Source organism: Balaenoptera musculus, chromosome 7, assembly GCF_009873245.2.
Source record: "Balaenoptera musculus isolate JJ_BM4_2016_0621 chromosome 7, mBalMus1.pri.v3, whole genome shotgun sequence".
Taxonomy (NCBI): domain Eukaryota; kingdom Metazoa; phylum Chordata; class Mammalia; order Artiodactyla; family Balaenopteridae; genus Balaenoptera; species Balaenoptera musculus.
The window spans coordinates 41,531,481-41,554,438 of NC_045791.1; the positions used below are offsets into that span (position 1 = coordinate 41,531,481).

At 43.5% G+C, this 22,958-nt stretch overlaps 1 protein-coding gene across 11 annotated transcripts in view; it reads left to right on the top strand.

The window, feature by feature from the left end:
* Nucleotides 1–22,958, top strand: part of TANC1 (tetratricopeptide repeat, ankyrin repeat and coiled-coil containing 1) — a 240,369-nt gene that overhangs the window by 149,052 nt on the left and 68,359 nt on the right. For 8 of the 11 annotated variants that reach the window (XM_036858841.1, XM_036858849.1, XM_036858848.1 and 5 more), the window contains 3 exons: nt 1,835–1,939; nt 12,814–12,944; nt 13,980–14,166. In XM_036858841.1, coding sequence (XP_036714736.1) covers nt 1,835–1,939; nt 12,814–12,944; nt 13,980–14,166 — 423 coding nt within the window. Of the gene's footprint in view, nt 1–1,831; nt 1,940–3,795; nt 3,944–12,438; nt 12,586–12,813; nt 12,945–13,979; nt 14,167–22,958 lie in introns of those variants that run through there. The other 3 variants (XM_036858850.1, XM_036858847.1, XM_036858845.1) reach the window with 3 other exon arrangements.

Genomic DNA, 22,958 nt, shown 5'->3' on the forward strand with positions numbered 1-22,958 from the left:
TCTATCTCCTGTAAAAATAAAATACAGTGTGTGTGTGTGTGTGTGTGAAGAAAAAAAAAAGTATGGGGAAGGGAGGGATGAGTAGGCAAACCACAAAGGATTTTTAAGGCACTGAAAATACTCTGGATGATAGTATAATGGTTACTATACTAGACTTTCATTCAAGCCCACAGAATGTACAGCACCAAGAATGAACCCTCATGTAAACTATAGACTTTGATAAGGATGTGTGACTGTAGGTTCATCAACTGTAACAAAAATACCATTCTGGAGTGGGATGTTGGTAATAAAGGAGGCTATGCCTGTGTGAAGGCAGGGGGTATATGGAAAAAAAAAAAGATTATATTATTATAGTGTAAAATTGTCTTGAGGCAAATTGAAACAAAAAAACCCCAAAACAAACTAGAAATATTATCACAAATGACATATTTAAAAAAAAAAAAAGGAATGAAATACTGATAATGCTACAACATAGATGAACATTGAAAGCATGCTAAGCAAAAGAAGCCAATCACAAACGATTATATACTGTATTATTCTATATATGAATATAGAAATATCCAAAATAGGCAAATCTAAAGATACAGAAATTAGATTAGTGGTTACTTAGGTCTGGGAGAAACTGGGGAGGGGGGGGGAGTTGACTGATAAAAGGTATAGGGCTTTCTTTTGTGGGTGATGATAATGTTCTAGAATTCACTGTGGTGATTGTTGCACATTTTGGTAAATATACTGAAAACCATGGAATTGTAAACTTTAAATGAGTGAATTGTATAGTATGTGAAATATATCTCAACAAAGCTGTTACCAAAAAGGGGGAGGATTTGCCACATAGACCAGGGGGCCAGATTTCACCCAATGTCCCAGAAATTACCAGGTCGTTGGCGGGCTGGCCAACCCCTGCGCCGAGTCCCCGGAGGCTCTTCATAAGGAGGTGGTGAGGAAGGAACATACTCCACGGAGACTTCCTCCAACTCGAGATCGGAACTGTCTGCTTCTGTCGGCGATACCAGGGGTCCACGCTCGCCACTGCCATCTCCACCGCAGCTCACGGTGCTCAGGACACTGCGGGCACCAGGGTGCAGATGTGCCTCTGGCACGTTCTCCTGAAGGAAAGGGTTCCCGGGGCCTGCAACCCGGAGCTTTTCCAGGCCCCGGCCTAGCACTCTCTGGGCGGTCCAGATTTTCTGATGATAAGCTGGGGACGAAGGGGAGGTGAGAGAGATGATTCTCAGGCTCTCTTGTGTCCCCGAGTCGCATGCCGGACTGCCTGTTCTGCCTTTCCGAAGGTAGCTGTGTCAGCTACCAAGAAACCAGCCGGCTTCCCTGCCCCACACAATTGCTGTGCGTCACCAGGCTGATAAAATGCCTGCGGTCTGTGGCCACGCAGAGCATATTGATGTTATAGTCTGGCTGTTTGTAATCCTTGCCTCCTGACTTTGGAGATACCAGGCAACCTGATCGTCTTGGTCCCAGTTAGAGAAAAATTCCAAATAAAAAACCCTTCGCCACGAGCCGTCCAGGTCTGGACATGTCAAAATCACTTATGTGACACACACCAAAGACAGCTGTAGAGACTGCACAGCGAAAGAGCAGCTTTTGTTTTTGTCAGAGTTTATATTCTCCAAGCTGAGCTTATAGCCGTTTCTTTGGCAGCCCAGACTGGACGTTCTTACATCTGTACTGAAATGACTGTGTGTGTGTTCAAGGGAGGGGAAGGGGCTGGCTCTTCCTTTAGGCCTATCTGGGTCCTGGTGAGGACACACACTGTACATTCTGAAGCTTTGTTTGCAGCTGGAAAAAATTAGCCACACTCAGATCTTTCCCGCTGCAGGTCCCGTCAGGAAGCCCAAGTATGTGGAAAGCCCCAGAGTGCCTGGAGATACAGTCATAATCCCGTTCCGAGACGTGCCCAAGCCAACAGAGCCCAGTGAAAATGGTAAGAATATGTTTTCAATGATTTTCCCCCCTAAAGATTTTACACCATGACACTCCACTTCTGAGTGAAACTTGAGTGCCTCTTGCAGGAATGCTTTGCTAAACTGAATGTATCTGGGAGGTGGTTTTCCTTGGGCAGTTACAGAGATCTGTTTAGTTAATGTAAATTCTTGGGATTATGTACATAGTGTAGGAATAGTTGAGTGGGTGCATATGCATTGTTTACAGGTTGAGACTTAACTTCCTGTCAATTATGACCTTCCTGGTTCGGGGGGGACATGAAAAGCCAGCCAGTAGACTGCTTCCAAGATTTTGTTTTGTTTTGTTTTTTAGTGCTCCATCGTTTTAGAATATTCAACAGCAGGCTTTGGCTGAAAAGCTGAAACTGTAGCTAGACAAAGCTTATAATAACTAGCTTTCTTAAAAGCATTTGGTAGCTTTTGAAAGCTGCTTATTTTTTTTTTTAAACATCAAAAGTTTTTCTTTAGAGAATGTTGAAGTAGAGGCAAAAAATATCCAAATTGATTGAAACTTTTCATGAAGACACTTTATATTTTGCTTTTTTTCCCCTATATCTGGAAATAACATGGAACAGACGTTACATACTCTAGCATTTCGTAGATGTATTAATAGTTCTTTCTTTTTTTAAATCGATTCCAGAATGTACCTGTTTGTTTCTTTCTCTGGGGTGGGGGGTTGTGTCCCCAACTCACAACTCTAAGGTCTTTAATTTATGTGTTTTGAACTTACATCCTGTTTTCCTGCAGAAACACATGGTTAAGAATCCTGGCATATGTAGAGAAGCCTGTTGTACTCCCAATATGGACACAAGTTTATGTAGTAATGCTGAAAGAGAAAACTCACCCATATTTCCACCTTGGAAGACCTGGCATCCTCCTCTCCCTGATTGTGGGTGGAGAGGGGTATAGCTTCTTTATGTTCTACCACTGTATGTGCATTTCATGTTTCTGCTGAGGCATAGGAGGGAGTGGGTACGAAGTGTAGGACATGGTAGGAACATGGAGTGGGGTGGCAGTGGTGGTGGTGAAAATAAAGCTAAAAACGAGCTGAGTGTGAGGGGTTGGCAGAAGATGAAAATCAAGAAGAGGAGTTTGGGGTGGGCGGGGGTCGAGATGGGACCAGGAGCTGAGCATTCTAGGCAGGGAAGAAATGCTGTTGCCTGCATCTTGGCATGAGAAATGCCACCCTTTTTCCTTCTGTCCAGGCACCCAGCCGTTTGGTTTAGGTAAGAGGTTCACACTAGGATTTGTGCTGAGGAGGAGCAGGGCACCAGGTGTGTGGTGGTGCAGAGGGGAGGGTCCACAGTGCTGTCTGGTCGGGATAGCCGGAAACCCTGCAGACCCTCCTGGTTGTGAATTCACGCGTGCAAGGTGTCTGTGGGTCGATCTTCTCGCTCCTTTCTATTCTGGGTGTCAAAAAGAAAGTGAAAACCTGTTCCTCTGAAGTGTGAATATCAATAATCTGAATTTACTGAGCTGTCTGCCCATTGCAGAATAAGCCTGCCCCCCTTACCCTCATCCCCACCTGCCTTTGGAGTCCTGGTTGGTTATGCCCCTGGCATTTGGCTGGTGTGGACTCCATTATGTGACGCCTTCCTCGGTGGCCAGGAGTCTTGTTGACATCCTATCTAGAGTTTAGGGCTCCCCCCTGGGGTAAGAATGAGGACAAATTTGGGATTTTTATTGGGCAAAGAAAAGAGGTTACAAAATAGTTCCCACTGTCAACTTTTCTCCCCTTGCCCAAGGCAGAATTGGCCTTCTTAGGGGAGGAGGTATTTTTATGCTTGGCTGCCAGCTGAGCTAAATTCAAGCACAGTGATTGATATTGTTGGTGTAGCCTGCAGTCTGCAGATGTGCTTACTCTCGAGACCCTAACTCCTGGATTCAGCATCATCAGTCTCCATGGGGACTGAAATTACGACATACCCGGGCTGCGAATACACACCAGGAGTTTCCAGAAGTTCCACCTAGAATTAAGAAGCAAGGTACATTTCCCCTTTTTTGGGCGTCGGGGAAAGGGGCGTAGTTCATGCTTGCGGGCACATGGTCTTTTCGTGGCTAGCCACAAAGCCGGTGGAAGCCCCAGGAGAGTTATCTGTTGGTTGATGAAGAGGTGGTTGCCTAACAAAATTTAACTTGATGATTAGTAAACGATGGTGTGTTTTGTAATCCCCGTGGAATCCTTTACATTTCAATGGGGTTAATTAAGTTTGCCATATTACAGTACAAATTTTATGTCCAGGTCACTGAATCTAAAGGCGAGGCTGGAGCAAACTAAAACTAATTGAGTTTGAGTATTAACCCAAGCATGTGCAGATGCATGCATGATGGGCTAAGTCCCAATTTCTAGGATTTCATAGTAGCAGCATCACTTAAGTTTTAATTTAAAATTTGGGCTTATACTTTTCCATATTTCCTTTGGGCATTTTTAAAAAGTCTCTAAGACACTTTTCTGGATGCTGTCAATAATAGCATTTCAGTAATCCCCAGACCAACAAACTATTGAAAACAGCCCCTCGTGAAATGCTTTTGAAATTTCCCATAGACTCGTGAAATATCAAGTTATTCCTAGATGTTTGAAATACCCTTTCCAGACTAAGCTGCCTCCCTTTATGGTTGTGTTGCTCCATAAATTCTTGACTCTTAGCTCTCTGAAATTTAAATCAAAGTAAAACAAAACCAATGAGCACTTTGAATTTATCCATTAACTTATAAGCAGTTGTATTTATGTGTAATCTGCTTATTTTAGCCATCTGGGAAGTGGGATATATGATATGGGCAGATGAACATTTTTATTATAAGCAAAGAACGGGTTTATTAAAGTTTACATTAACCTGGAAACATCTTTATGGAAAGAGATTCTACTTTATTCAGTATTTTAAAATATTTTGGAAAAACAGCACTTTCTACTCTGACAAAAAGAGTGACTTAATGAGGTCCTCAAACAAAATACAATCCCCTTTTTCCTGTCAAATGATCCTAATAAGCTATGTGTCATACAGAGTAAGTTCTTCACAAATAAGCTTCCTATTGCTAAACCAACATATTGTTTAAGGGGAAAATGTCACCCACAAAACAATACCTCTGCCTTAAGGGAAAATAAAAAACTAGATAAATTAGGGAGGGTTATTAGATTATAATAGGATTCACAGCTATGTTGCTTGGAATTAGGGGCAACCATAATCCATTTAGGTTTGCTTCAATCTGTCATTAGCTACTTGAGCAAGCTTTGATGGGGAGGGGTGAGAAAGTTTTAGTCTTATGAGTCATTGCTTGGTGAAGTCTCAAAATACGACGAAACTTTTTTTTCTAGCAGTGTGGTTAGCAAGTAAAACTAACACTTATGAAACAGCAGAATAATTAAATGCAGAACTATCTTACTGGGAGGAGTGAATCTTTTTTAGATATATGTTTAAGTAAATATTGATGCCTTATGTTTTTGATTACTATTTTAAACATTTAAAAAGATGTAGAGAATGAAACAGGTATAAAGAATATGGTACGTGTCTACCCACTACTCAGTTTAAGAAATAGAACATGACTGTGTTTCCTCCTGATCACATTTCTCTTCCTTTCCCAAGAGGTAACCTTGCTCCTGCTAATTTAATTTTCAGCTTCTTAGCATGGTGATGCACCACTTGACCGATGGTTGAATAAGGTTTTAGTTAGACGGAAGTACAGAAGGGGGACATCCCTGGTATGTGTGTAGTGGAGGAGAGACTAGAGGTAGAGTAGCCATTCGTTCTGCATTCTCTTGAATAAATATTAAATTCTTATGCTGTGAAAAGTACTATGTTGGATGCTATTTGAGATGGGTTATCAAGCATAGGTCCTTTTTTCTTGGAGCCTTAGAGTCTGGTCGGGGATTAAAGACCTATATATACAGAGTAACTATAGTACGGGGGTGGGGGAGTAGTGTTGACTAATCCAAGCTGTGTGACCAATTGGGTGCAGATGGAGGTGCTGTGCCGGGAAAGACTTGCTTGGAGTACTACGCCTTGATTCACTTGTCAGCAAAGTATAGGATGGAGTGGGGCAGGAAAGGGACTAGAGTCAGGGAGAATGGTTAGAAAATGATTTCAGTAGTTAAGTGAGAGAATAAGATCTCAAATTAGAACAGGATCAGGAAAAAAGTGATACAGGAAGATTCCTGAGGAATTGCAAGGACCTGGAAGCCATAAGAGACAAAGATGATGACATCACGGTTTTGAGACTACATTAACCAGACACTAGGAGAGAGGGACCTGTCCATTTTGGTTTGAGTTCAGTTTCAGGCATGTTGAGTTTGAGGTCTGGGAACATCTAGGCAAAAGTGTCCAATGAACAGTTGGAAAAATCAAACTTAAGAAAGAGCTCAGGAGGTAAACTGGGCAGCCTTTTACTTAGAGGGAACGTGATGAGATTAGATGCATTACACTAGGGAAAAGGTCATTGAGAGAAGAGACCTGAAAACCTTTGGTATTTTATTCTTGAGCTGTGAATAAGGTGGAAGAAGCACCAGCAAAAGGGTAGAAGAACCCACAAGACCACACAGTATCCATGGGTTTCCCCTCTGAGTGTCTGATGTGACAGTTGCCACTTTCTTCCTTGGAGAGCAGAGTATCTGCCAAGGTCAAAAATTCACAGGAAAATCAAAAGAGGAGATGGGCCATGAAAAGAAAGTTACTGTGCCTAATAGGGCTGTTTTAGGAGGCTTGTGAAGGTGAATGAGTTTAAGTTGTAGGTATGTGATAAGGAAATGGAATTGGTGAGGATAAACCACCTCTCTTTTACCCCTAAGAAGCTGAACAAGTAAGGGAAGATGAGAGATCAGTTAGTAGGGTGAAGGGAGTCTGCGACTATGGTTTTATTTATTATTTTTATGAAAAGGGAGAATTTAGTACAATTGAAGACTTAAAGGTTCTACAGGAGTGGGACCTGGACTTCTAGGCATCCCTAAGACCCTTGCAGAGGGTCTGTGAAGTCACAGCTCTTTGCATAATAACACTAAGATATTTCCATTTCTTTTGCATTGACAATTGCAGTGATGGTGCAAGGGCAATTGTTGGTAAGACTTCTGATGCCTTAATACACGTCAAAGTAGGGGCTCCTGCTATTCTAGGGCTACATGTGGTATTTTTTTTTTTTTTACCAGCACCCACTTGCATCAGAAATAATAATTCACTGAAAAATGTCCTTGATGAAGCCCTAAAAATAATGAATTTTAAGTCTTGACCCTTGAATACCCATCTTTTTAATATTCTGTGTGATGAAATGGGAAGTCCGCAGAAAGCACGTCCACTGTGTGCTGAAGTATGATGGTTGTCTCAAGGAAAAGCACCTGTGTGATTGTTTGAATTGCAAGCTGAACTAGCCTTTCTTTAAAAAAAAAAAAACCAAAAAAAAACACATCATTTTTACTTGAAAGTACAACTGACAAATCAGGGTTATTCAGAATTGGGTATTTGACATATATTTTCTCGAAAAGGAACAAAATGAGCATGTCACTTCAATTAACAAAACAAACAAACAAACAAAAAATCCTGACAGGGATTAGTTGCCAATGATACAATTTGACCTTTCGAATGAAAATTAGGTTTTGGGGAATTTGCATCTGTCACAAAGAGCTTGATGGCTTCCCAAGACTTTTCTATTGAGATCTGTGGTGATATTAATGACTGTGACATTTTGGTGTTATATAATAAAATGTGTCAACACTTGCAAGATCTGCAAAACCAGTATTTTCCAAATGACCCAGTGCATGATGTTACAAAATCTTGCATGGGTAAAATCCATTTGAAGCATAAAACAGACCATTGGATTTTACTGTAACAGAGTACAGAAAGTTCACTGATTCAGATTCAGAGTCAACATTGGAACTAACCTTTAAGAAATTGCTACTTGTCAAGTTTCGGGGAGGTGTCAAAGAAGAATATATGTAATTAACTGGAAAGGTTCCTCCCTTTCCCAACTATTCAATACATTGCTCTCTAAAGCCACAATTCTTCACATGCTTCAACCCATAGAACCTATCACAACAGATTGAATGCAGAAGTAGACATTAGAATCCAACTGTCTTCTATTAAATCAGACATTAAAAAGAATTTGCAAAAATTGTAAAACAATGCCATTCTTAACTTTTTAAGTTAAAATACAGTTATTATTAAAAATGTTATTTGTTAGTGTAATTTTTATTAACTTAAAATGGATTAACATAGATTTTAACATTCTTAGTTTTAATTTCTAACATGCTAAATATCAATAGACATAACCCATATAAGCCCAAGCTCTTTGGAGTTCTTAATTTTTAACGGTGAGCTCTGATACTAAAAAATTTGAGAACCACTGGCTTAGAGGAAGGAAAAGAGAGGGAGAAAATAAAAATAGGTGAGAAAATTGATTCACAGACTAATAGTTATCTAGACTGGAGAGGATGAAGACTTAGAGTAAAGTGGCAGTGTGACTGAAGAGAAAAAGGCGAATTCAGGAAACATTTTGAAACAGGAAATGGTAAGATTTGGTGACAATTTCAGTCTGGGATGCGTGAGATGAAAAGCCTAAAGATAACTTATATGATAACTATGTTTTGGTATTCCAGACTAGAAACCAGTTATTGACAGAACCAGATCAGGTTCATGGATAGATATTCCTCCGTAAATAGTACCTTTGGAAATTGAAGGAGGAGGGAATGGTGATGCCTTAGGAGAAGGAGTAAGCAGAAAGAAACAGGAAAATGTTTGTGGAGTACAAGGCAAGGAAGGCAAGAGGTTTAGCAAGAAGCAGGTCCTAGACAGGTAGAGGCAGAGGAAGGGATTTAACATCACTCAAGGCTGTGTCTCACTTAACAGACTTGATTCAGAAGTACTGTCTTGGAAGCTGATGTTAAGTCAGTGGTTCACGGTTACATGCTAGTGAATAGCCAAGCGTCATCAGCAATGCCCAGCGCTCTGTTGAGTTTGAGGAGGATGAGAGTGGAGAAAAGGCTTCTCTTGATGGCATTATCATTGGTAATCCCCAGGCACTTCCAAGGTTCTAATAGCGTCTGGCTTTAAGAAGGCAGAATGATTATATGGGAAAGGAAAGCAGTTAAGTGTGGGCCAAGTTGGAACAGTTTGATAGCAGGAGGGGATTTGTTGTCTTGAAGGAATAGTGAGTTCAGAAAAAGTTAAATTAAGGCAGAAAAATTCCAAACAGAAAACTATTTTTTTTTTTTTTTAGGTAAGAGAAATATATGCACATTAAATATAGAAAGGAAGCCATGAAAACAGAAAATGAAGTAATAGTGAGAAAGTGAGCTCTTGGTGTTAAAATAGGTAGAAATAATGACCAACTTTGATACAGTGTTTTATCTCAAAGATATTTGGCTTATAAGATGTTTCTCACATTTGTTTTGAGCTTCACAATCTATAAGAAGTAGGTGATGACCACTTCCCTGATGAGGAAATTGAGGTTTAGGAGAGGCTCACACTGTAAGGGGTCCAGAATAGCTTTAGTGTGGGGAAGTCTTTTCCTCTGAGCCTGTAGTGGGGAGGCTGAGGGGATGGTTATTAAGGGGACAAATAGGTTTGAAGTTAGGATGGCGGTAACTGGGGAGCCAGTCACCTTGTGGACCGTCCCTGGATGTTGGCACCCCAGATGTGATCTTACAGGTGTGAATAGGTAAGAAGAGCCAGGCAGGGAGTGATCAAAGAAATTCCCTTTGCCTTTCTCCATGTGATTATTCCACAGTGGTGTAATAGCGAGGATTTCATGAGAACATTATTGGGAGGAATATCGCTCTCCACTTACCTAACGGATTCCTAGGGAGTGTGAGGCCAGTAACTCTCTCAACTCCAGCTACAGTCATCATAAGTTCTTTGGATATTTAAATCTATGAGATGTTAAAGCATTGCTAAGAGATGAGGTCTTTCTCTCCAGCCCTTATCCCACTGCTATGGGGTAAGGTACACCCATTACTGATGAGTGATTTAATATTAACTACACAAATGAAAATAGACTATCTAGAGTATCCCACTGAATTTTGGTTTGGGAGTCATTCTGGAATCATTAGCTCAAAGAAAATCCTATCTGATTGTTCAAATCTCGGTATTTGATAATTGACTATGGAAGGAGAAATACATTTCCATTTCACAGTCGAGTGTATCAGTGTGTGTTCCCAGGCAACTCATCTCCCCCAAAATGGCACTGTCACACTTCACCCAGGGGTCCTTCTGCCAGAATGAAAAGTTCAGCGAGAGACACTCTGTACATCAGGGAAGGAAAGATGTGGACAGCTTGACGTGGATTAAGGAATTCAGACCAAAGGGGACTTCTGAGGGGAAGGTCACTAGGATGACATTTTAGTAGAAAGAGTAATATGAAAAGACAGTTGGGAAGCTTCTGGAAGAAAGAAAATTGTAGTGGCTTAATGGATGCCAAAACTGCAATAAAGAACATCTGTTCATTCCTCCCAAACCTGGGTAGATTTTTGGAACGTTGGTAGCAACAAAGACCAGATTGAACAGTTAAGAGAACAAGTTAATGAAGAATTTGGGCGTCTCTTGTCTCTTCAGGAGACTGGAATGGCCATTGCTCTCCAACTTGCCTGAAGGGGGGAGGTTTAGATGACTAGTTGTCTTTGAATTTATACACACACACACACACACACATATATATATATGTGTGTGTGTGTGTATATATATACAATGATATACGCATATAAAATTATTATTTTTTTAATGAAAACCTTGACAATCTGGGGTGAATCTGCTGCCTCCGGCCCCCCTTCCCACCCAGGACCTACACAGGATGCGGGTCTCAGAGTGAGCCATTGGCCGTGGCCCTTTTTGTAGTCAGGGTAAATTCTGTGACAGCAGCTGCCAACTGGGAGTAGTTTTTGGCTCTTTCCCCAGAGTGTTTCAGGTTGAACCAGAAGCTAGACATTCTGGGGCAAGTCACAATTGGGTAGCAGTGTAGAGATTGTTTTGAAAAGAAAAGGGGGTGTGGAGTAGGGATAGTGCTGAGTTCTGGCCCCTCACCCACTTCTTCCCCTTCCCAGCTGCATCCTGTTCTCTCCCTCCCGTCCAGCTGCCACACCTAAGATAAAGTAGCTGCCCTGCCTGAGCCTTGGGGCAAGGGAGGGCGGCACTGATCCTGTTCTGAAGTAGTCCAGCCCTTGGGTGTGCCTGGGTCACGCTGATTTGGTTTGGTTCCTGCTTTCCTTTCCCCAGTGCCCATGTACCTTAAGAGTCAAAATGTGGTTGGAGATCTCTGGTGGGAAGGGACCTTCTGTAGAGTGGCTTTGAGGGTGTGGTTGACCTGCCCTGGGGTGGCTCCCTTACCCCTGTCATTGGCTTGGGGCCGCTGCTCCTTCATGTTATGGGTTTATCTCAAATGATCCAGAAACATCAAGGCTCTTTTAACCCACAAAAATCAAGCCTTGGTTGTTTTATCTCTGCAGTATTCTAGAGCAACTGAAAAATATCCAAGCTGGGAAATAGCTCTTCTTCTCACCCTAAACATTGGGAGCTTTTGAGAGCAAGCAAGGAGTGGGGTACTTTTCCTTCCTTGAGGATACAGTCAGCCTAGTTCCCCTTGTAGCTGCCATCCTGGGAGCATGACATAGCAAAACTGATAATGTGGGTGAGGATAATACAGATGGTCTTCTCAGTTCTGCTTATGTTGATTTTTGTAGTTCCTTACAAAAGGCAAAGTTAGCATTGAACTTTGGTGCTGCTGTTGTAGCTCAAAAGTGTAATACCTCAAATTTGGTCTTTCCTCATTTTATTTTTCTATGACCTATTACATATTATCTGCAGATTTCCACATCCAGGGAAAATTGTTCATGAATATATGGATCTAGGTACCTAGACAATTAACAAAAAACAACAAAACATTAAGATGAATGACTCTATTACAGGTTGTATGTTGTTCTTAAGTTCTAACTTTTGTAGGCACAGTTAACTTTATACGTTATTTCATTCCCTGATGGGTGCTGACTTAAAACTGTAAGAGAGCTGTTAGAATGATGTGAATATCATTTTGTCCACCATAATTAAGTTCCCTTAGGCTTTGGATACAAGGTTAATCTACAGCTCAACATTTAACTCAAATCCAACAATAAAATTCTCTTGAGTGCACAAAGCAAGATGACCAGCCTTAGGGCATCCAAACATGCCCTCTGACCTTCAGGTGGAACGTGCTTCCAGCCTTACTGTGGAGTGTGCTGGGAACACAACCGATTTTTCTGCATCTCCCCATGGACAGCAGGGTGTACTACTGGGTCCCGTCTCTTGGGACACAGTTCACTGGGACTTAAGATCTTTGTTTCAACATGGATCCCTGATGATTGACCCTTGGGTTGGAATCCTGGTTTTGACTTTCACTCCTAGGGGGTGTGCCCAGGAAGTTTCCACTGAAGTGGTCACGCCTCTGTCTTGTTTAATGAGAGCTTGCATTTCAGTTTTCTCCCCCGCATCTAATAGCTCCGGCAGCATGCCACTTGGATTTTACTTTATTTCAGCCTCCTGTTGGCATTGGACACGCTGTGCTCTTCAAGAGTAAGATGAGGAGTAGGCCTTTTTCTGCCTTTGGTGTCTGAAGTACCCATTTTTCATGACATGGAAATAGGAGTTGCCATCAGAAAATGACACCGTGTCTTCTGATTCAGGTCAACAATTTCACCCTTTGCACTTGGAGTTTCTCTTTTACTGTTTTCTTAACCTGTCACAGTCTCTTAATTGGAATGTATTGCTGGCGGACAGCATTGTCAAACTTTGCGCGTTTTATAAAAATAACACAGAAGCACTAGACAAGCAGCTGTAATGCCAACTCCTCCAGATGCGATACTGAAATTCCCGAGAGGGGCGTCTTTCATTGTTTTCTTTCTTTGTTCCAGAAGCAAAGGCCGATAATGAACCGAGCTGTTCGCCAGCAGCTCAAGAACTGTTGACAAGGCTGGGATTTTTACTGGGAGAAGGGATCCCAAGTTCCACACACATCACCATTGAAGAAAAAAACGAAACCATGGTAATGCCCAAGGAAGACACTGCATGTCATACCTGCTCAGAGGATGAATGAAGGCATGACCGTCTTCCCCCCTCCCCGAGTGGGGAGGTCATTGTTCGGGCCAAATGAGGCTGGGCTGCTGTGTACTGAAATTCATTTCAGCAGCGTGTTTGTGAATCTTTGTAGTTGAGGTTGGGGCGGTGAGGAGAAGCAGAAGGGTGTAGAACTTACGAAAATGTCTACATTAACCTTCTGATCAGCACCCGGAGAAGAGTAGCGGAATGAATTAAAGTGGCTGAGAGAATTCCTTAGTAATGACACTACTTTTATCTTTATAGCACCATTCTTCTCATCTGGCTGCTTTGGTATACGCTTTCCTGTGCATTTTTATCCGTTGAAATTTTGGAGGGTCAGTGGGGTGAGGAAAAGATTTATGGGAGATGAATAGAGACAAAATAAAATGAGATCAAATGGTCCATCTACGGAAGAGCACTCCCCTTCCTAGGGAACAGCAGCCTGCCACGTCCGAGATGAGAAGTGTACGTCTGAATAGCAACGAGGGGCCGGAGCCTCTGCCCCCTGCGAGGGTCTCAGTGAGGGTGTCACGCATTGATTGAGATCGCAGTGGCCACCCGTCTCCTTCCCCTGATCGCAGAGCCCATAAATCTTCAGGAATTGAATCAGGTTGCAGTGCTTGTGAAACATTACAAAAACAGAGTTCCCAGATTTTCCGCACAGAGGTCAAAGAACCCATTTGTCTTCTGCAGACGTTAAATGAAAGGAAGTCTGCCTGTTTGCTATTTCTGCTTTACTTAAATGCACATTCCCACTAAATTATTTCTAAGACTGCCCTTTTAAGAAAAAAGAAGATGGCAAGGTGGGGGGAACAGAACTAGGAGATTTCTCTCTTACATTTTGGAAGACCGTGTATATTAAGATCCCTAGATTTAAAGAACAAAACTGTGTTCCATTTTCCAGTTTGTAGTTTCATTGTTTTAGCATCAGAAACAAAGGGATGTGTAGCTGCGCTAACTCCTCCTTCCCTTCATCTTACAGTGCACAGCTCTGAGCCAAGGCATCAGCCCTTGCTCCACACTTACAAGCAGTACCGCGTCTCCTAGCACCGATAGCCCCTGCTCAACCTTGAATAGCTGTGTCAGCAAGACGGCAGCCAACAAAAGTCCCTGTGAGACCATTAGCAGCCCTAGTTCCACCCTGGAAAGCAAGGACAGTGGAATTATAGGTAAGAAGCTCACTCCTCGGTCATGTGCCAGCTCCATGCATTTCCGCCAGAGCGTTCACCAGGCACTTCTTAAAGAGGGTTTTAGCACGTGTGGTTTGTGAAGGTCGGCCCTCCGGGGCCTGCCCTGTCCTTTGCAGATAGCACCGGCTCCGTGGACAGCTGAGAGGATGAAGCATTGGCTTTTACATTCCTTGGTGTTTATTTTATAACCCTGGGCTCATTTGGTAAAAACTTTTCCAGATCAGGTCTGGCCTGCAAAGTTACAGAAATCTTCCCTCCTCACTGAGTAATTCTACTTGATGGGGATCGGGTCTGGATAGGACACACCATAGGGCAAGGAAATCCCTGCATATTGAGAAGTCTTCCCAGCTCAGTCTCAAGGTCACTGATCTCCCCACTTATTTCTGGGTGTTTGTTCTTTAGTTTCTTATAATGGCATCTGACCACTGTTCGGAGGCCAGGAGTTTCTAAGGAAACCTAACTGCCCGCACACACCCATGCCCATACCCACAAAGTAGGTGTGCGTGTGCTGAGCTGAGAGTCTGGAGACACACAGTGTAGTCCTGACTCTTAGGCTGCCTGACTAGGTGACTTGAGCAACATTTAATTGTATTCTTTGCACACTTCTTTCCTTCTCAAAGGAAATCAAAAGTAAGGCTTCTGATTAGGTCAGTAGTTTCTAGTCCCACGTTCACAATAGAATCAACCAGGGAATTTAAGAGCCCTTGTTTTTACATCCCATCCCAGACAGAGTGCGTTCGCATTTCTGCAGGCGGACCTGGGCGCCTGTGTGTCCCAGGCTGCAGCCTGGTGTCTTTCGGGTGAGCTATTCAGGTCTCTTGTGCGCTGAGGCCGTGCTGCTATCTGACACCAGTGCTCTCCTGCACAGCTCAGCCCCTCCCTGTTGCCCGAGTGATGCACATGTCTTTGAGGGATATTTTATGTTTTATGTATGTAACCAAATGCAGTGACATTTGAGCTTTGTTTTCTCCAGTCACCTGCAATTTCTTTCAAGTGTAATTTGAAAAACCAAGCTCTGCAGGTTCATCCAGTTTTATTTTGGCGATTGCCCCAGAAGATCTGTGAGATGCCTAGGACTGGGTTGTGGGCTCTGTGAGGGGCCCGTCAGCGTGAGGAAGGCAGTCTCTTCCCTCGGTTTTCACTTGGATCAGGATCTTCTGTGGGTTTTTGTTTCATTTTTGTTCGAATTGTCTCATTGAGATATAATTTGCATACCATAATATTCACCCATTTAAACCATTGAGTGGTCTGTGTTTATTCAGTACTGTGCAACCATCACCACGATCTGATTTCAGAATATTTTTACCACTTCAAAAAGAAACCCTGTACCCTTAGAGGTCACACCTCATTTCCCCACATACCCCAGCTCTGCTCAACTGGTAATTGACTTTCTGTCTCTACAGACTGGCTAGCTCATTCTGGACATTTCATGTGAATGGTGGGTTGTGGTTTTTGTAGCAGGTTTGAATTCTTTTCACTCAGCTTCAAGCCCTTCCAGTGAGCTTATTCTGCTAATTCCCCTTTCTCATCTCACTCTGCTTCCCCACCTGCTGTTTTGTCTAACAAATTTTTCCCAGTGTTACCTCTGTTTTCATACCTCGTCTCTCTCTCTGAGCTGCCCACCACCGAAGGATCTCTGGTATTAATTTTGTGATAGCCAGATGACTTTCTTTACAGCATTCTTAGCTCTTCTGCAATGTCCTCTCCTCCTCAGAGTTTGTCTTCCTTCAAGAAATTGGCTAGTGCTACAGATTTTTTTTTTTTTTTTGACAGCCTTTTACTTCTTACTCTGTGTTCTGGCATTGACGTCTCATGCCTCTGATTATGGCCAAGCCAGTTTCTTGTTTTGACAGAAACCTTTTCAATGACAGAAAACTACCCTCATTCATTCATTCATTCATTCATTCATTCTCACTGTCTCTTTCTCTCATTGAGAGATTGCTGCTATTTTAAAGGTGTTCTAAAGAGGGAAAAGAAAAGTTGCTGGTTGGTTTTCTGCATTGTCAATGAACGACTGAACTGCAGGAGTATCGAGGCTCTTAATTAGTACTTGATTTAATACAGTCCCTGCTGAGCCCAGACTGGTTAGTCCCCCTATTACATGCTCTCCACAGCACCTCAGTATTTTCAATTTACTTATTTTTTGTTTGTTTATTTTATTTTATTTTTGGCCGTGTTGGGTCTTCGTTTCTGTGCGAGGGCTTTCTCTAGTTGGCGGCAAGCGGGGGTCACTCTTCATCGCGGTGCGCGGGACCCTCACTGTCGCGGTCTCTCTTGTTGCGGAGCACAGGCTCCAGACGCGCAGGCTCAGTAGTTGTGGCTCACGGGCCTAGCTGCTCCGCGGCATGTGGGATCTTCCCAGACCAGGGCACGAACCCATGTCCCCTGCATTGGCAGGCAGATTCTCAACCACTGCGCCACCAGGGAAGCCCCTCAATTTACTTATTTTTGTTTTGTTATTTACTTTTGTCTCCACATAGTTAGGGGGTCTCATTTATCTTATTCTGGCTATCTACTGGGCTCCTAGCATGGTGTTGGGTATGAGAAATTAAGGAAAGAGAATTGTGGCTACTTATCAAGTTGCATTGCAGGAGGCAATGGTTTAGTTGTTTTCTAAAGAAGCTATGTGGGATTCCCATTCCAAGTTGGCATTGTCCAGTCTTTTCATGTCGTCTGTATTTTAAGTTGTGTCTTGACGTTAAAGTTAAATGACCCATTTCATGTCATTGAGGCTGTCCTTCCTTCCTTGGCTCAGTCAACATGTTCCCTTAACTCGGCTGAACAGGAAAAATGGCGGCGATTGAGATGAAAGTGGGAGGAACCGGGAAGAGGTTCCTAAGTCCCTCTTTCAGCGAAGACCCCCCCTGCTTCATCAGACTGTGCTTTGTGCCCGGTCACCTGATCTCCTGCAGGGAGCGAGGACCATAGGTGGCCGAGAGGGAAACCCTGTGCTGGTGACAGTGTTTCTCTGTTCTCTCTCCTTCAGTGACCTGCAGAATTAGAACCTGTTGCCAAGGGACACATTGGAGGTGTGGTAGGGAGGAGAAGGAAAAACAAGCATTTCCTCTGCAGGCAGACTTACCCACAGCTCTCTGAAGAGGTGGGCGTGGCAGGGCCAGAGGAGGGACAAGCTTCCTCCTGAATCAGTACAGGGTACGCAGGTTCCGTTGCCTCTTCAGGGAGCAGGGATCTGTGACTCAGTTGTGGTTCTGTGATTGCTGGGGGTGGGCAGTGACGAACATGTCTGTTTTTATAAGGTGTAGCCTGGGAATGGCAACCTCTGGGCATCTTAACTGTTCAACAGAGTAAAATATTCAAGAACACAGTGATCCCAGTGGGCACCGATGAAGGCGAGATATCTTGGCTTCTTGCTTTGGGAGGCCCTGCAGCTGCTTGTAAAACAGGCTGGTTAAGATTCATGTTCCAGATTACACAGGGCCTGGAAAAGGGAGGAAGAGGCTTTCCATTTAATTTTCCATTTTAAGTTGTTTGAGATTTATCAACCCATGGAGCTCAGGTTGGAGTGGCAAAGGTTTGGGGGTGGGCTGACGTAAAGAGCACACAGCTGCCACGACATGGCAAGCTTTGGGGAAGCTGTAGACTCCCATCCAGGGCTCAGACCAGAGCTCCATGTACAGTATTAGCACAGTTTATTTAGGGGAAATTTCTAACAATGCTAGCCCATCCTTAAAAATTCCTGGGCCTCCCCCTTACTATTCAAGGTGACTTCCTTCATGATGATTCTATTCAGTCTAAATATTTTTGCCCAACAGATGCCGTGAAGGGAAGCTTGTGTTCCCACGTGCCCAGACAGCCTTCTCAGGCTGCCACAGGGTGCCCTGCCTGGGTTCTGTTTCTACTGGTTTTGATACATTTGCAGGTGAAGAGAATTTCCTTTTGGAATTGCTTAGTAGGAGAAAGGGCAGGCTAATGACCATGAGAGGAATTTATTGGGCCCCTTCCAGTCTCTCTCTGTGGAAGCCAAGGCCTAGCAAGCCCCTCTCCACCCCCTGCTCCACATTCACGGTGTAATGCAGAGGGGCGTGCCACTGCATCCTATTTCAGGAGCTCCAAGTTCTTCCAACATAAATGTCTTTAGAAGTTTAATAATTCTGTCATATAGAAATACTGTCTGAGCTGGATGGGATTAACTAAATTCCCTACAAATCTCTCTCTTTTTTTTTTTTTTAAAGTAAAATTCCTTACTCTTTACATAATAAAATCATTGGCATTACCTAGAAGTTAGTGTCTGATTTTCAAATCTGCAATGTGAAATCCTTCCAAATGTGACACCAGCTGTACTCAGTCACCATGAAGCAGCTTTTTAATTATTTGCTTTGAAAAGGAAGACTTTATAAAGAAGTAGCATTTAGAGGTATTTCCTCCATGATGGAAAGAACATTTTTTCTTAGTGACACTCCCTTGAATATAACTTGCTTCCAGCTGTTACAAATGGAAACTGTAGACTATTAATCCCGGCTTAGAAAAAAATTAAGTACAGGCAGATCTCAGGGATATTGCAGGCTTGATTCCAGACCGCCATAACAGAACGAATATCGCAATAAAGCGAGTCATACGAATTTTTTTGTTTCTTAATGTGTATAAAAGTTGTACTGTAGTCTGTTAAGTGTGCAACAGTATTATGTCTAAAGAAAAAAGCAATGTACTTACCTTAATTAAAAAATACTTTATTGGGCTTCCCTGGTGGCGCAGTGGTTGAGAATCCGTCTGCCAATGCAGGGGACACGGGTTCGAGCCCTGGTCTGGGAAGATCCCACATGCCGCGGAACAACTGGGCCCGTGAGCCACAACTACTGAGCCTGCGCGTCTGGAGCCTGTGCTCCGCAACAGGAGAGGCCGCGATAGTGAGAGGCCCGCGCACCGCGATGAAGAGTGGCCCGCGCACCGCGATGAAGAGTGGCCCCCGCTCGCCGCAACTAGATAAAGCCCTCGCACAGAAACGAAGACCCAACACAGCCAAAAATTAAATAAATAAATAAAATTAAAAAAAAAAAAAAAAAATACTTTATTGCTAAAAAATGCTGACCATCATCTGTGCCTTCAGCGAGTTGTAATCTTTTTGCTGGTAGAGGGTTTGAAATATTTCGAGAATGACCAAAATGTGACACAGAGACATGAAGTGAGCAAATGCTGTTGGAAAAATGGCGCCGATAGACTTGCTCGATGCCGAGTTGACACAAACCTTCAATTTGAAAAAAACCCAATTTCTGTGAAGTGCAATAAAACATAGTATGCCTATATGTGTATTCATTGGAATCTGTGTGAAGACCAATCTGATTAAAAAAAGAAAACATCACTGAAAATAGCAGGCTTTAAAGCACTTTTTGATTTAAAGATACTGTTTAATTTTTGTTTATGTCCGTATCATGTTCAATATTTTATGTGTGTGTGTATTTATTTCAAAGAAATGGGCTATTTACTTAGGAAGAAAGAGGATGGATGTTGGATGAGGAGAAACAAACAAACCTCAGCTTTCCTATCAAGATTTAAAACAATAATAAATCCTTCCTATCCATTAATGATAGAGGTGCCCAGGAGAAGGATTTCCAGGTAGCAATTTGAAAAATTCTGGCAGAGAGAGAGGCCATTAAAAGTCAGCCATCCCTTCCATTTCCTTTCTCTGCCACATGCTCGTACCTGCTGACATTTATAATCTCCCAATGGCTTTCATAGCGTGTTGGATGGGTTTCCTTTTGAGACTTGGTGTTAGGACAGCCCCATGAAGGGAGGGGAGGGGGTTCTGAGTGGCAGACAGCCACATCTCACCTCTCACCTCTCACCCCACCATCTCCCACACTGGGTGTGTCTTCTGAGCAGAGCAGGTGTGTCTCCACCTGCCCTGCTGCCCCACACCTGAGCCACCGCATTCCACCAGGCCAGGTAGCTTTCAGGATGATTAAGTGCTCAGGATTTTAAAAGGGTAAAGCAAGAACTCAGGCTTTTCCTGCTGCCTTTCCCCTTTCTCTGGGGGGCGGGGGAGGGAGCTTACATTTGCTCTCCCCCTGCTCACTTTGAAGCTGGGAGGCAGGTATACATTTTTTTAAAAAATTTATTTATTTATTTGTTTTTATTTTTGGCTGTGTTGGTATACATTTAGGCAGGGGAATTACCTTCACAGGAATATTGCTCCTGCAAAAGTGGCTTGCAGTGAAATACCGGACACTTGATTAGGATCCTTGCTGGAGTTTGATAATATTTGTTCTTCTGACCAGCTGCTTAGGACATAAAGAAAAGTTACCGTGGGCTGACTTTTGTCTTCCTGCATCTCTCTTCTCTGCCTTTCCTAGGCTTGTAAAATGAAAGTGATTCCAGAGGTAGCTTTAGACCTTTTATTTCCTGGACTTTGTGTCCCAAGGGAGATGATCAGATGCAGAGAGGCACACAAAGAGGAATTAATTGTACTTTATTTTCATTTTTAACTTGTTGTAACTCCTGTCTTTTTGATTTTATGCTAATACTGCTTTGTTGCCACCTGTCTTGCCCTGCTTGCTACTAAATTGGAATGCTTTGAAATTGATTTGGTAATAACTATTTAGAGTGTTTCAAATCTGTGTTACTATTCATTTTGCTACACTGCCTGCAATTTAAAAAATCATCCTTAATTATAGAAGCTTTTTAATCTCTTGGGTGAAGGAGGAAAATTTGCTTTTACATATATAATTTGGTAACGTACTTAACATGGGAAAGAAGTCCTTGGCGGTGATGCGAGTTAGCAAGGCGCTTGCTATACTTGTATTCAGACGGTGGTTGGATTCTCCGGACTGTTTTGTCGGAAGCATTTATTGACACCGACTGCATACCAGGAGCACGTTTTTTTCAGTACTGGGACAACAGAGATAGGCACAGTATCTACTTTAAAACTTGTTTACCTGTGGAACCAAAGAATGGTCTCCTGCCCTTTGAAACGTGGGGAAGTTGTCACTAGCTGAAAAGGCCGCCGAGCGCTGCTGTGACCGCGTGGCTGTGGCTCGGGCCCCTGGCCTCGCTGCCTGTCACAGCAGAGAGCGCCTTGTGCACAGCCGTGAGAGCGCTGAGCCAGGGATTTGGGACAGAGATCTGTCTGTCACAAGCCAAAGCGCAGGGCCCTCGGTGGTTCCACAGGGCTGGCCAGAGGAGCCACGCGCTGCTGTCCATGCAGAGTGGCGGGGGGAGGGGCCAGAGGTGACTCAGGCCACCAACCCCCCCTCCCCCCGCCACCCCCCCCTCCCCCCGCCCCACATCCTGCCAGGCAACGACGCGCGAGTGCCTTCGCCGGCCCCTCGCCTTGCTGGGCTGCCGGAGGTGAGAGCAGTCCCCCGGGGCGGCGGCGAGCCTCAGACTTCGTTCCCTGCGGTTTGTTAGTATGTGGGTGGGGCGGAGGGAGAAGCACAGTCTGGCATTTCTGGTCAGAAGGTTTCCTGCAGGCTGGTTTCATCCTTCATCCTTGCAGTCTTCCCCCTTTGTCACTCGGGGAAGTCCAGAGTGTGGCACGGCAGCCTGAACCGTGTGAGGCGGGAGTGCACAGCAGAGGAGTGCACTGAGTGCTGTCGGGTCCCGAGGACCAGGTAGTGGGCCCGTGGCTTCCTGGACCTGTCACTTGGATCTGGCCCCAGCCTCGGTGGGATGTTCTTTGCTTTCTAGAGTTGTTGGTGATCTTTATGCAGTCGGGTCAAAGCGACAGTGTCTGCACTAGTTAGATTTTCCTTTTTTACTCACTTCTTCCCTTCCTCCACTTTCATAAGCAACCAGTCTATTCTTTCTTGTTTGGTCTCTAATTCTTTGGTCCCGTGTTTTAACTTTTAGACTCTTCCCGTCAACCATTAAACTAGATATAGAAGCTGAAAGATGTTTGTTTGGGTTTTCTTAGTGCTACTTTAGTTTTCTTCAGTTGTATGGGGAGGAAAGCATTCTTGGGTCCTTATAATATACGAGACACTTTACATATGCCCTTCTATCTGATTTTCTCTCCCGGGGAGAGAGTTTAGAACAGGGCCTGGGCATGATTAACACTATTATAATATTCATGTTAGCCACTATTGTTGTTCTTATTTCCTAGGGATACTTATTTATTTATATTTCATCCCTCCCTAATGGATTTGAAATGCTCATAGGCATTTACTGAAACAAGATTTTTCTTTTTCAGGGAAGGTACGAGTTGGGAAAGAGTGAGAGAAAAGATGAAGTCAGCAGTCAGGTTCATAAGATTTTATTAATTTTGCTTATAAGTGGGCAGAAAGTTTTAAGATTCCTAGTAGCCTGTGTAAAGAGAGAAACACAATCAAACACACAAGATGATGTTAGTAAGGTGAGACAAAAATGTGCCCTTTCCTAGCAGTGGGCCCAGAGAGACATAACCCCCTTGTAGGTCCTCAAAAGAGGAAAAGCCAAAGTTTGAACCAAGCCCCTTGCACTTTTCACCTCTTGTCTTTTCCAGAGCTCAGAGAGAGAAGAATTTGGCTCTGTGTATATGTTTGATATCAATGGCCCTTAGTTTCTAAACAATTCTGGACTAATGCCTTAGTCAATTTAATGTATTTCTATCTATCTATCTATTTATTATTTTTGGCTGCGTTTTGTCTTTGTTGCTGTATGCGGGCTTTCTCTAGTTGCGGTGAGCAGAGGCTACTCTTCGTTGTGGTGCGCGGGCTTCTCATTGTGGTGGCTTCTCTTGTTGTGGAGCACAGGCTCTAGGTGCGCGGGCTTCAGTACTTGTGGCGCGTGGGCTCAGTAGTTGCGGCTTGCAGCTCTAGAGCGCAGGCTCAGTAGTTGTG